Source organism: Vigna radiata, chromosome 8, assembly GCF_000741045.1.
Source record: "Vigna radiata var. radiata cultivar VC1973A chromosome 8, Vradiata_ver6, whole genome shotgun sequence".
In the NCBI taxonomy this organism is placed as follows: domain Eukaryota; kingdom Viridiplantae; phylum Streptophyta; class Magnoliopsida; order Fabales; family Fabaceae; genus Vigna; species Vigna radiata.
Window position 1 is genome coordinate 37,344,289 of NC_028358.1, and position 12,742 is coordinate 37,357,030.

The following is a 12,742-nucleotide window of genomic DNA, read 5'->3' on the forward strand; positions in this document are numbered from 1 at the left end:
ATGACTAAAAGCCCCTCAAATGGTTTTTCAATTCTTCTCCACCTTTATGTCATCAATGGTTGGTGGAGGGGTATTCTAGTCATACTGTATTACACGTGTATAAATAAGAAACAGCAAAAAATTATCCAAACTCTACCATGTGAAAACAAAGTTATTGTAAAGGGATAATTCTGATTATTTATAATTATCATTTTAATTTTGGAGAAAAATAAAAAACAATAATACATGCAATAAAATTACTACTTTAGAAGAGAAAGGTTTTTCATTTTTAACATTGTGAGAAATTATCATAAATTCAGTGTAGAAAGAAATGCTCTAAGAATTTATCATAATAAATAATAATGGTAAAAAGATAAAAAAAAAACTGGTGGCAAGTCGCCACAGACACATGTCCGCAAGAAGAAATTGACAACGTAGAGAGTAGAGAAAATGCATGTTCTTCTGTTAATTGTTGTAGCTGAATGCTTGTAGAGTCTGAGACCCACGTTTCTAAATCGGACCTTGAAATTCTTAGCTTCTGATTCTTCTCCGATTAATCTCTTTGGTCGGCCACCACCACCTACCGTCACTCAAAAGCACCATACGGGTATTTTTTTTTGTTTTTGTTTTTTTTTAATGTTTCAGATGCTGTTTTTTTTATTCAGATCTGGTGCTGTTTTTTCTTTTCCTCAATGCATTCCTCATTGGGGCACAATGTTGTTTGGTTTTGTCTCCTAATTGGAATTAAAGGGAATCTCTTACTTTTTTTTTTTTGTTGTTGTTAGCTTTGTAATTTGTGTTCTTGCTAGGTTACGTTGCTTTCTTGATGAAGCTGTGTTGTATTAACTGTACATTTAAAACCGACACAAGTTTTGAGCGGTATACAGTGATGAAGGGAAAATTGATTTGCGGGATGTTGTCCATATACGGTTTTTGGTTTGTCTAAATTTCTGTTTCCTTTTTGTTTATATAAAAGCAATGTGGGTATTTCAAGTCAGGGAGATTTGGGATCTAGAAGTTGCATATCTGTGTTCTTTACCTAATGTATTTTATTTCAGATCTGGAAGGGAAGTGGAATGAATTAATGGATAAATATTTCGTTTCGTGATATTGTGTTTGATCGGAATTTGGGTATTATGAGCTAACCAATTCCCACATAGAGTAATATAGGATACCCATTGAAGGGTTTAGGTGCCTGGTTCTCCTCCTTTAATAGTTAGTTTCTAAAAGTGGGTTCTCTAAGTTTTTGGGTTACTTATCAGGATCCGAGTATCAAACTTGTTGTATTCCAGTTGAAGTTGAAATATTAGGAAAAGCGTGCGTCAGGCTTTGTACGGTATCAGGTTGGAGAGTGGGGGAATGCTTGGTTCACTGAATTTTCAGGTTGTTTTACATTTGGATTTCGGGAATGATGCTCATGTATCTGGAATAACTTGAATTGAATGTTAGTATGCATTTGTTATATTTGAACTTTTGAGACTGTACATTCTGTCATTTGTTCATTTCAATCACTGACTAAAATCGGAAAACAAAGCAGGTACAGGGTGAATTGGCTTGTCTAAAAGTTGTTACACGCCATTGATGACTCAGAAAGGTTCACTTTATACATTATAGTAAAAGAGCATGACTATGTGTAGTGTTCAACTTTTACATATCACTTAGAGGTTTTGTCACCTATTGCTTCCTTGATAATACTCCAAATTATCATAATCTTCAGGCAATTGATGCCACATTAGAGATGAGATATAATGTGGAACCAATCAGAGAAAATGAGGTTTGGGGTAAGATAAGTTTTATGAATGTTGTGCAAATTTAAAGCAACGGGTGAAGAAAACTACTGTTGAAGGAAGTTATTTATGAATGTTGTTGTAAAAAAATTGTGAAATTTACACTTCATTCAATTTTATCCATTTTTACATGTTGATTTCTTTTTTCCTTTTTCCTGTTTTATTAGTGTTGTACAACAAACACAAATTACACTTTGCCAATGGTTTTCCTTTGAAAGTTGTTTCATCATTATGCAGCAGCAGTGACAGATGAGCACCAGTTCTTTTCAAAACCTGTGACATGAAAGTTGCAATAACTGTTAGGAAGCTTGGATGTACCTCTAATCTTTTGAAGGAAACAAGTATTAATATTTACCGTATAATTATTGCGGGGAATATCATTTAATTTGGATATGATGGAGTTCTGTGCTGAAAGTTCCCATTCAAATGGGAAACAAATTTTGAAGCATTCTAAACCTGCAGATGAAGTGAAAAGATCCAGTGAAAAGGCTCACAGAAATTCTCATTCCAATGTAAAGCAAAATTTTAAGCAAACTTCGACTTTTGTTAATCATGGTGAGCTTGTCATTGTAATGTTCATAGTCTAGTAAGTAAATGGTCATTTTCCTTTAGCATTGTTGAAAAGTATTAACTATCCAGACATCCCATATAGCTTGTTGGTAGCTCTGTTTTATTCATGCTAGTTACCAGGATGGTATGTAATAATTTTGTTTATTAGCTGAAATAACATAACTTGAGGAATATGGAAGGAGATTGTTCCATGAAATATCTTTCCGATCTATATATACGAGGACTCCAAATATCTAATCAGAGAAAACAAGCTTCAAATACTTTTCTCGCCTAGTAAGAATTAAAGAAGCAAATAATGAAATAGTACTAGCTTTCTCATAATTTGTCAGTTTTTTTTTTTAATTTATTTAATTCTTCAAATCATTATTATATATACTTTTCTATTTTCTGTTCATTTTTAATTTTTCTACTGTAACTTAAAACCTAATATGGATTGATATATCTGCAGCTGCAATTGCTTGGCATGAGGATAGAAGAAAATGGGTTGGTGATAGGTCTCAGCATCCACCAAGAATAGCTAAAGATCAAATTATTAGGTATAACTAAAGTCAACTTCCCTTTTTTCATTCACAGAACGATCAATCATTGTTATTAGAGTATAGTTATAATGAAAGTTTTGGAAGGTGTTTTATCTTATGTTTTTTATGAAAAAAAAAACAAGAAATGAAATAATAATGCTTTAGGAGGGTTTTTTTTCACACACATTTTTCTAGTTTCTTATAGATAATTTGCAATTTTATTTAAAAACTAGAGTTTCTTAAGTCATTCTTAAGACACAGGAAATCACCATTCTCTTCCTTGTCATCTTTTATACCCATTCCATGGTGAATCCTATTCCTAACCTGATAAACCGTTCTTGCCAATGAATTAAATGTCTTGTTTCTGGCATTAGAAGAACTCATATAAGCTGATCCCCTTTTTCTGATCTTACACTATATAATTCATTTACATTTTACCTAATTCATAGATAAACAATAAATGACACGTGTAATAATAAGTTTTAAATTACTAAATTGGATGTAAACTTCAAAGTGGATTGAAATACACAACCTTTTTATAAACTTTCAGAATCATGAAAAATACAATCTAATTATTCATTCGTATAGATCACAATTGATTATATATTTATTAACGATTTCTATAATCTAATTACAGCAACTTACAAACCAATTGGTAATAAAACTTAGATTTATCTGTGGACATTGTCCCTAAAACTACAATCTCTCTCTAAAGGAAATCAAATACAAAACACTAGCAAAGTTGTAATGCATAATTTCATTTATGCTCTTTGATAAAGTGAGGATTGAAGAAAAGCAACATGATATTAAAACTTAAACACCAAAGGAGGGTTCAACTCCAAACACTATTAATTGGGAGAATCTCAAGACTTAAATATCAGTCCAAATAGTTTATTACACTCAAACCCAGTATTTGGCTAGGGCTATTAGTAATTCATTCATGTAGCACTTATATCATGCCATCTATAGCTAATACTGCAACGAGAAACATGCATGCATAAATCAATAGTCAGATTCCACCTGAGTTATACCAAGAATGTGGCTTGATTTTCCAAATTGCATCAGACCTAAATACCAGTCAGTGGTTAGATTGCTCCAAGGGGATCATTGATAGAAATTAAAGTTGTAAACTGAGAATCCACATGAAATCTGAACTTATTGTGAGTGCATTGGAAAAGAGAGAAAAGAGAAGAATGAAGTATCATTATATATTCCAATCTTGTTACTGTCTACAAAGATTAGCTTGAATATACAGGCATATCCAAGCATTGTAAAAAAGAAACGAACAAACAACAGAAAAACAGAATTAACAGAATCTGTTTATACATGGGCAAAACTGAAGAAGAGATATACTATCTATATCAGACCCCCCTCAAGCTGGGTGTAAGGATTATAATGTCCAAGCTTGGAAACGACATCAAGGAAAGGAGCAGGAGGGAGAGATTTTGTGAAAACATCAGCTAGCTGGCATGCTGAAGGAACATGAAAGAGATGTATAAGGTCATCCAGAAGCTTCTGTCTGATAAGAAAGCAATCAATTTCAACGTGTTTTATTCTCTCATGAAAAGTGGGACTGCGCTATTTGAATAGCAAAGTTACTATCACAAAATGTTGTATAAGGTGTGATAATGGAGAGATGAAGATCTTGAAGGATGTATTGAAGCCATTGCAATTCACAAGTGAGGGAGGCCAAAGCAGGTTATTCAGCTTCTGATGAAGACCTTGAGACAGTTGTTTGTTTCTTGGATTTTCAAGAAATCAAGGATGTGCCATTGAGGATGGAAAAGCCAGAGACAAAGCGTCGAGTGGTGGCACAGGAAGCCCAATCAGAATATAATCTAGGAGGAGGCTTCGTGTAGATTTCTTCTTCCAAATCACCGTTAAGAAATACATTGTCAACATCTAGCTGTTGTATAAACCAGTGTGGCAGAGCAAGGACAAGTCTCACATAAGTCAACTTGACAACTAGAGAGAATTCTCAAAGTAATCTATCCCTTTAGTTTGTGTATATTCCTTTGCAATCAGCCGAGCCTTGTATCTATCTACCAAACCATCTGCTTTGTTTTGACTCGATAAACCCATCCACAACCCATGGCTTTCTTGTCAGAAGAAAGAGGAACTACTGTCCAAGTATGGTTTTTATTGAGAACATCTATTTCAGCAGCCACTGCCTAATTCCAGCAGTCACTTTGAGCAGCTTCCTTGAAGGAAAAAGGTTCAGCTAGGGCATAAATGTTGTGACAAAAAGAAGCATGATTAGAGGAACATTTATCACAAGAAACAAAGTGAAGTATAGGGTAAGGAGCTGTAGTTTGAGAATTATCAGAAACAGTGTCAATAGGAGTAGTATTAAGGGAAGAAACTGTGGCACGATTGACTAGATGATCAAGCAAGAGGATGAGTCGCCATGAAAGGTCTAAGAGAAAGAATAGCGGAAGCTTGCTAAACTGATACCATGTGAGTGTATTGGAAAAGAGAGAAAAGAGAAGAATGAAGTAGTATTCCCAATCTTGTTTCTGATTACAAAGATTAGCTTGAATATATAGGCATACTCAAGCATTCAAAAGAATCGAACCAACAACAGAAAAACAAAATTAACAGAATTTGTTTATACATGAGAGAAACTGAAGAAGAGATATACTATCTCTATCAATTATTGAATTTGAGTGCCTTCACTTTCTTTTCTTATGCTTTCTTTTGGGTACAAATATATATTTTTCATATAAAATCTCTTCAGTACATGGTAGGGATGTTTAGTCCTATAATAGGGACAAATGTACACAGAAAAAATTGTGTTTTATTACCAATTGCGTTGTAAAACCCCTATAATGCGCGCTTCAATAGTTTTGACTTAGCTTCTTAAACAACTCTAATAGTTTTGAACATTTTTATGTCAGCTGGTCAACGTCTTATGAAGAGCTGCTTTCAACTAACGAACCTTTTGCAGAGCCAATTCCCTTACCTGTAAGATTCCTTTACCTGAAAGAATCTAATCTAATGCATAAAAAATGTATGTGTTCAAATGGATGTCATAATGTAAAAGTTTATTTATAGCATGTAAATCTCGAAGCTTGAACTATATTGTCAACAAGCAAGTTAACGCTCTCTTGTCACAGTGTTTTGATTGTTGAGTCACAAAGAACTTCAGTTTCTCAAAGTATCTCTTATGCACAGGTCTTAGCTAGAGTCTTAAATTTAAGATTTAGGCCTTCTTAGAAATTCTCATCCAAACATGCTGATATGATATCGCGAGGGGTATAAATTTAAGACTGGTAAAATATAAGGTGTAAAAAGTTGAAATGCAAAGAAACATTAAAATGCATATCTTATAAGATTTTTTCATTGGAACAAAAGTTGTAAGAGTGTTTTAAAAATGCAGTATGTAGAGATCCACTTAAGGTAAGATAAGATCTCATGAGAAGGTTTAACAAGACTGTTGCATTGGATATGGTCTCACTTTTTCTCAACCAATTTACATCTGCATCAGTAATTTTAACTCAATACTTGTTCATTGGTTTTGTAGCTTTACCAGCTATTACATTTTATAGTACTTCATTTGAAGCTAAAAAAACTTGTTGCATAATATTCCTTCCATGCACTGAAACAAAATTGGTGGATTGGTGGTGACTTACGCAGGAGATGGTAGATTTCTTAGTCGATATTTGGCATGATGATGAAGGCTTCTTTGACTAGATTGTTGGAAGTTTTGGTTAAATGTCCAATGAAACAAGGACTATCTAAAGCTTCTAATATGCAATGACTTCCATTGCTCTTGTAGGTGTCCGCGTGCACTGATCATGATCGTAGACGGAGACCATCTATGTTCTCCGCGTTAACCTCAGCATCTAATCCTTTTATATGTAGAAATGGTTAATGGTTATATTTTGCATCATTTATCTAATGACAAATTTCATTATATATGCACACACCCACCATAAAAAAATATATTATTTGTATCTCATGATCCATCAGCAAATTGACAAGTTCAAATCCATGTATTAAATATATGGTTTCATCAATGCTACTTTTTCATTTCTAAATTCAAATTGTGCCACAGTTGTGTTTTGTTGTCACTTCCGGTGACAGATCTAGGATTTCTGTTGGTGGAATCATTAATTTTTTGTGACTTCCGGTGATATATATATATATATATATATATATATGCAATTTGAAAATGCACATTTCATTGCTGGAGAGAGAAAATTTCTCAAGTTGCAGTGACCATGGACCATGGCAAACATTCTATGCAAAACATCACACCATCAGCAGATAAAAAGTTACGTTAATATCGTTATCAATATCTCATTGACGTAACTTAAACAAAGACGATTAGTAAGGTAAAGCACGATTAGATATTAATCAAACGAAAATGCATTTAAACGAATGCTTTGAAGTTCCATACACGATAGAAATAAGTTATACTAACCTTTCAAACCATCTGGAATAGCAGGTACGTTTTCGACTAAAACATACTAAAAATTTTCTGTTAATAAATTTACTTTGAAGTTACAAATAAAAGATAAAGTAATACGTTTTCATTTAAGACATTTTCATTATGTTTTTATATCATTCATCACTCTTTTTTTTTTAAAAGCTATAAAACTATGAAAACACAGATTAAATGGGAAATGAAACATGTGCAAATTTCATAGTTTTTAAAGTTAATATTAAAAAATGTGTTGAAAAAAAAACATTGTTAATATTTTTATTTATTTATCTTATTATAAGTCCAATAAATTAGTTGACCATTGAATTAATGATCTTTAATATCAAATTCACGTGTAATTATCTTGAATCACGCACGCGTACATCGCTAATGCATGTAACTGAAAAAAAAAAAAGAGGTGATTTATCTAATAGTTAAACAACTTTTTTTATTAAAAATAATTTTATTTTTTAAAACAAAAATTAAGTAGAAATAAAAATATAACTTGCTCAAGTTAATAGTCAGTACCGACCTATTTAATTATCAGTACTTGTTTATATGATTTATATTTATATTTATCTATAACATTATAAAGATATACTTTTCTATATTTATATATAGTTGAATGGAGTTGAAAGGTAAGATGCATGTGTAGTTTGCACGTTTATAGACAGGTGGTTGTAAAGTATGGTTGTATGATGCCACATGTCCTTGAAAAAGAAACTTTCATAACACGCAAACACATTTTATTACAATCTTGAATTTGGGTTTGGCAGAAGAAAGTGTGGGAAAGAAAATGGGACACTGTAACCGCTGCTTCTTCACGCTGTGCCCTCTTCTCCTTCTTCTGCTGCTTCCTTCTTCCTCCGGCACGGATCTCCTATTTGATTTTCCGGCGAAGATCAGAGACCTTAACCTTTTCCCTTCAGAAGATGTCAACATCGTTCGCCACCCTAATTGCCACGCCAACAAACTCGTCGAGAAACCCCTCAGATTCCCAAACTTGTTGCCTACACAGTCTGGCGTTTCACTCGACAATTTGGCTCATTCCGCTGGTTACTATCCTATCTCCCATTCTAATGCAGCCAGGTTTGCTTCTTTTTTTTTTTTTTTTAAATAAAAAATTGATTGAATGTATATGTTTTTCACTGTACCTTACGTTCATGTCGAGTTAAATGGTAAAACCCCAGCTTTATTGTTGATAGTATCATTTGTTGTTTAACCTTGTGTTTCTTTTCAGGAAAACAAAACAAGAAAAACATTAACCCTTTCAGTTATGGTTACGTTTGGCTAAACGACTTATTTAATACGCGAACAACGCTTATGTTATATAGATTGGCTTTAGCCTGTGGAGAAAACTTAATTCATTTTACCTCCAGAACTTGTAGATAAGTTTTTAGTTGTTTTCATATGAGTTCTAATTAGTTTCATGAGCTATTCTGGAGAGCTTATTAAATTAATTAGAAACTATTTTTTGGAGCACTTTATATTAGGATGAAGAGGGGAAAAGAAAATGGTTGAATTAAATATTCTTAATTCTTTTATGTCGGTGAAATATGATTGTTGCGGGGAAAATGCTGCAAATCCTTGGTATGCATTTGTTATTTATTTTTGGGTTTGGGTTGAATGGTGCAGGATGTTCTACTTTTTCTTTGAATCACGGAACAGCAAGAAGGATCCTGTTGTGATTTGGTTAACCGGGGGACCTGGTTGTAGTAGTGAATTGGCTGTGTTTTATGAAAATGGCCCTTTTAAGATTGCTGACAATATGTCCCTTGTGTGGAATGATTATGGTTGGGACAAGGTAATCCTCATACCATTTGTTGCCTTTCAACTGCGCCTTTCCTACGTTATGATTATCTTGTATGAGGTCTTGATAAATTGCCTGGTGTCCTTTCAGGTGTCCAATCTTCTCTATGTTGACCAACCAACTGGAACTGGCTTTAGTTACAGTACGGACAAGCGTGACATTCGTCATGATGAAGAAGGAGTGAGCAATGACTTGTATGACTTTTTACAGGTACTTGTGTTAGCTCAAAACACTCGTTATACAACATTAATGCAGTGTCTACTTATTTGGTTTCCTGACTTGTATTTATTGTTTCTTTTCTGGAACAGAAGCTGTATCTCCTATCTTTTTATTCTCTAACACTTCTTAATGGCTCTTCTTAGAAGACCAAAACTAAGCAATGTGTCGTTATCTTGAATTTTGATTTAAACACCTTGCTTAGCTTGATCAGCAATGTCTTGTCTTAGCAAAGTTTTCTGTTTATCCTACAGGCTTTCTTTGCTGAACATCCTGAGTATGCAGAGAATGACTTTTTCATTACGGGTGAATCATATGCTGGACATTATATTCCAGCTTTTGCAGCTCGAGTCCATAGGGGAAACAAAGCTAAAGAAGGGATTCATATAAACCTAAAGGTTTGTTACATTAATATGTGAGCTATTCTTTCTTGAGTTTTAGATATACGATGAAAGGTGAGTAGACTTGCTTGGCTAACTGGAAGTGGTTAAACAGGGATTTGCCATTGGTAATGGGCTTACTGATCCGGCGATTCAGTATAAAGCATACACAGATTATGCACTGGACATGGGCATAATTCAGAAGACTGACTATGATCGCATCAACAAATTGATGGTCCCGGCCTGCGAATTGGCAATAAAATTATGTGGTATTTCGCATGTGATTTTGTTGCATGCTCTGCTTTCAGTGGATTTTGTGTTTCTTATATTTCGTAATTAGAAGCTAAGGCTATAATTGAATTAAACAGAGAGAAATGCCATAAGTATTCTTGTGTTTATTTTAATGAATACTAAAGACTTCCGTAAATCAGTTATATAATATTGTGCTTTAGAATTGTCTATTGTCCCCAACTTATCCTACAATAATGTAAACTGGATATTCATATTATTTTCAGAAGTATGTAATAACTATCCTGACAATAAATGCATATTACTTTTTTCCAAAATGACCTAGTGGGATAAAGGCTTTGTTGTTGTTTGCTTAAGTGCATACTACTTTTTTATTATGAATTCTTAGAAGGAAGTTCTCCAATCATATTTAGAGTTTTACGTTGATAATGTGCAATGGATTTAATGGGAGACCGACAGCCACAGTACTTATGTCACTTTAAGTAGGTTTTATCCTTGTATGAAATACTTTTAAAATTCAACATATAATCGTGGATTTTAACTTTCAGCAATCATGTGGCATTTAAGCAAGTTTTATAATCCTGATCAATGAACCAAGAATTAACTGGTTCTCACTTGCTTAAAAAATCCTTTCAGGTACTGATGGAACAATTGCGTGCACGGCTTCATATTTTGTTTGTAATACGATATTCAATTCCATCTTGTCACATACTGACAATATCAATGTGGGTAACAAAGTTTCTTCCTCTTCTGCGAGTTTTAGATGTTTGTTGTAGTACCCTAGTTTACTTGTTTGCGGAATATAATTAACTCTACTGAATTATTTGGGAGCCCCTTAAGCATGAAACATGGTCAAAATACAGGCCTTTTTGTTGATAGATATTCTGATACCATGTTAATATATGTCTCAATCTAAAAAGTCTGTTGTCAAGTTCGAAGTGAAGATGGATTTTGATTTTCTTGAGCGAATTTCATAAATTTAACTTGCGAGTTTTTTCTTCCAAGAATAACTTCCGAAAAAATAAATTAACATCAACATGTTATATGATCGAAGTAACCAGTTTATGTGATGGTAGCACATAATTATGTCTGACGTATTTTCTCTAAAAATGAACAGGCATCTGGTTAATCGACTTGCCTAACCAACTCTGTAATTCATCGTTGATTACTTTCTCAGTGGAGTATATTTTGGACAAGAAATTTTAAGCTTTTACTGTGCTGGTTAGCAAGAAGATTTTGATATATTGACATCTATGGAGATTGTGCCAAGTCTTGAAAGTTTTGACCAGCTACTGTATTCTTGTATTGCAGTATTATGACATCAGGAAGAAGTGTGAGGGTAGCCTCTGCTATGATTTTTCGAACATGGAAAAATTCTTGAGCATAAAATCTGTTCGGGATGCACTAGGAGTTGGAGATATTGCTTTTGTGTCTTGTAGTTCCACAGTTTATCAGGCTATGCTGGTGGATTGGATGAGGAATCTTGAAGTTGGTATTCCTGGCCTTCTTGAGGATGGAATCAATATGCTTGTGTACGCTGGGGAATATGATCTCATCTGCAACTGGCTTGGTAAGTGCTTGTGCCTATAAAATTCCATACATAAGACTTTTCAATGCAATGTGTAATGTTCTTTTTCCTTTTGGTATGAATTCAATGATTAGGTAATTCAAAATGGGTTCATGCGATGGAGTGGTCAGGGCAGAAAGAATTCGTGTCCTCACCCGAAGTTCCTTTCACAGTAGATGACTCTGAAGCTGGACTATTGAAGACCTATGGACCATTAAGTTTCCTAAAGGTATGTAATCCCCTACACGCACAAACTTCCCTGTGGCTTGGTAAAATGATTACTCACTTTGATATTTTGTCGGTGAAAAATACAGGTTCATGATGCTGGTCACATGGTGCCGATGGATCAGCCAAAGGCTGCTTTAGAAATGCTGAAAAGGTGGACTCAGGGAACACTTTCGGAATCTGGAGATGATGCTGAGAAATTGGTTGCAGAGATGTAATCACTTATGTTGTAATTAGTTCTACAAAAATATGATGCAATAATGAGGGAAATTAATCGCCATGTGTTTTCCGCCAAACTGAACTCATATTACCTTAAAACAAGACTGAATCAAGGCCGTGCGATGTAAAATGTTGAGATGTAATCGTCATCTAAATGTTGGGTTCCGAGTGACACACGGATCCAGTCCATTGCAAAACTTTCATTTTTCTTTATATGATGAAATTATTAAATATATATATATATATATATATATATATATATATATATATAATAAAGAAAAGGCTAGTTTTGAGAAACTGAATCTGGTTCTCAAACATTCATCGGGAATTATAAAAAATTTATGCTTGAATAATATAATTTTACTTTCAATTTATAAAAGTTTTCGTGCTGTATATAATTTATACCAATTTTAAGTATTTGTTCAAATAAGTAAATATGGGAATATATTTAAGGGCTAGATATGTTTTTAGTTTCTGGAGTGGTTTTGATTTTAGTTTTTTTTAAATTAAGGTACAATTTAGTGATTTAACTTTAGAAAACTTTGTTTAATTTTTTTTGTCAAATTTTTTTTAACTTTATTTGTTGTTTCAAATGTGTTTCTTAGTTAATATTGAAGTAAAAATGTGTAATTTAAATGCTATGATGAGTTTGAAACAGTTGATAACATTTGGTAGAAAAGACTAAAATTAAAGACTAAAACTGTTGAAAAAAGAGATTTAAACAAAAATCATTCTAAGAATAAAAATATATTTAATCCTATATTTAAATTGAATAATTAACTAGAGAAACCAGTAT

General features: G+C 33.3%; 2 protein-coding genes across 18 annotated transcripts; both read left to right on the forward strand.

The window, feature by feature from the left end:
• Positions 1 to 282: 282 nt before the first annotated feature.
• Positions 283 to 6,900, forward strand: LOC106772557. Of its 17 annotated transcripts, XM_014659036.2 has the most exons (8): positions 283 to 586; positions 1,242 to 1,362; positions 1,517 to 1,573; positions 1,697 to 1,760; positions 2,004 to 2,321; positions 2,785 to 2,872; positions 5,752 to 5,818; positions 6,633 to 6,900. In XM_014659036.2, exons 5-8 carry the CDS (start codon positions 2,159 to 2,161, stop codon positions 6,726 to 6,728), a joined length of 414 nt encoding a protein of 137 aa, XP_014514522.1. In that variant the 5' UTR covers positions 283 to 586; positions 1,242 to 1,362; positions 1,517 to 1,573; positions 1,697 to 1,760; positions 2,004 to 2,158; the 3' UTR covers positions 6,729 to 6,900. The 17 variants fall into 17 exon arrangements, with proteins under 17 accessions (XP_014514522.1, XP_022641137.1, XP_014514513.1 ...); XM_022785416.1 differs by lacking the exon at positions 1,697 to 1,760 and having other exon boundaries at positions 1,242 to 1,423; positions 1,514 to 1,573; XM_014659027.2 differs by lacking the exon at positions 1,697 to 1,760 and having other exon boundaries at positions 1,242 to 1,423.
• Positions 6,901 to 8,024: 1,124 nt separating this feature from the next.
• LOC106772516 (serine carboxypeptidase-like) lies at positions 8,025 to 12,157 on the forward strand. The gene is made up of 9 exons (XM_014658958.2): positions 8,025 to 8,369; positions 8,916 to 9,084; positions 9,181 to 9,300; positions 9,561 to 9,704; positions 9,802 to 9,955; positions 10,572 to 10,660; positions 11,247 to 11,505; positions 11,598 to 11,731; positions 11,817 to 12,157. The coding sequence occupies exons 1-9, from the start codon at positions 8,077 to 8,079 to the stop codon at positions 11,943 to 11,945; spliced, it is 1,491 nt and encodes a 496-aa protein (XP_014514444.1). The 5' UTR covers positions 8,025 to 8,076; the 3' UTR covers positions 11,946 to 12,157.
• The last annotated feature ends 585 nt before the right edge of the window (positions 12,158 to 12,742 follow it).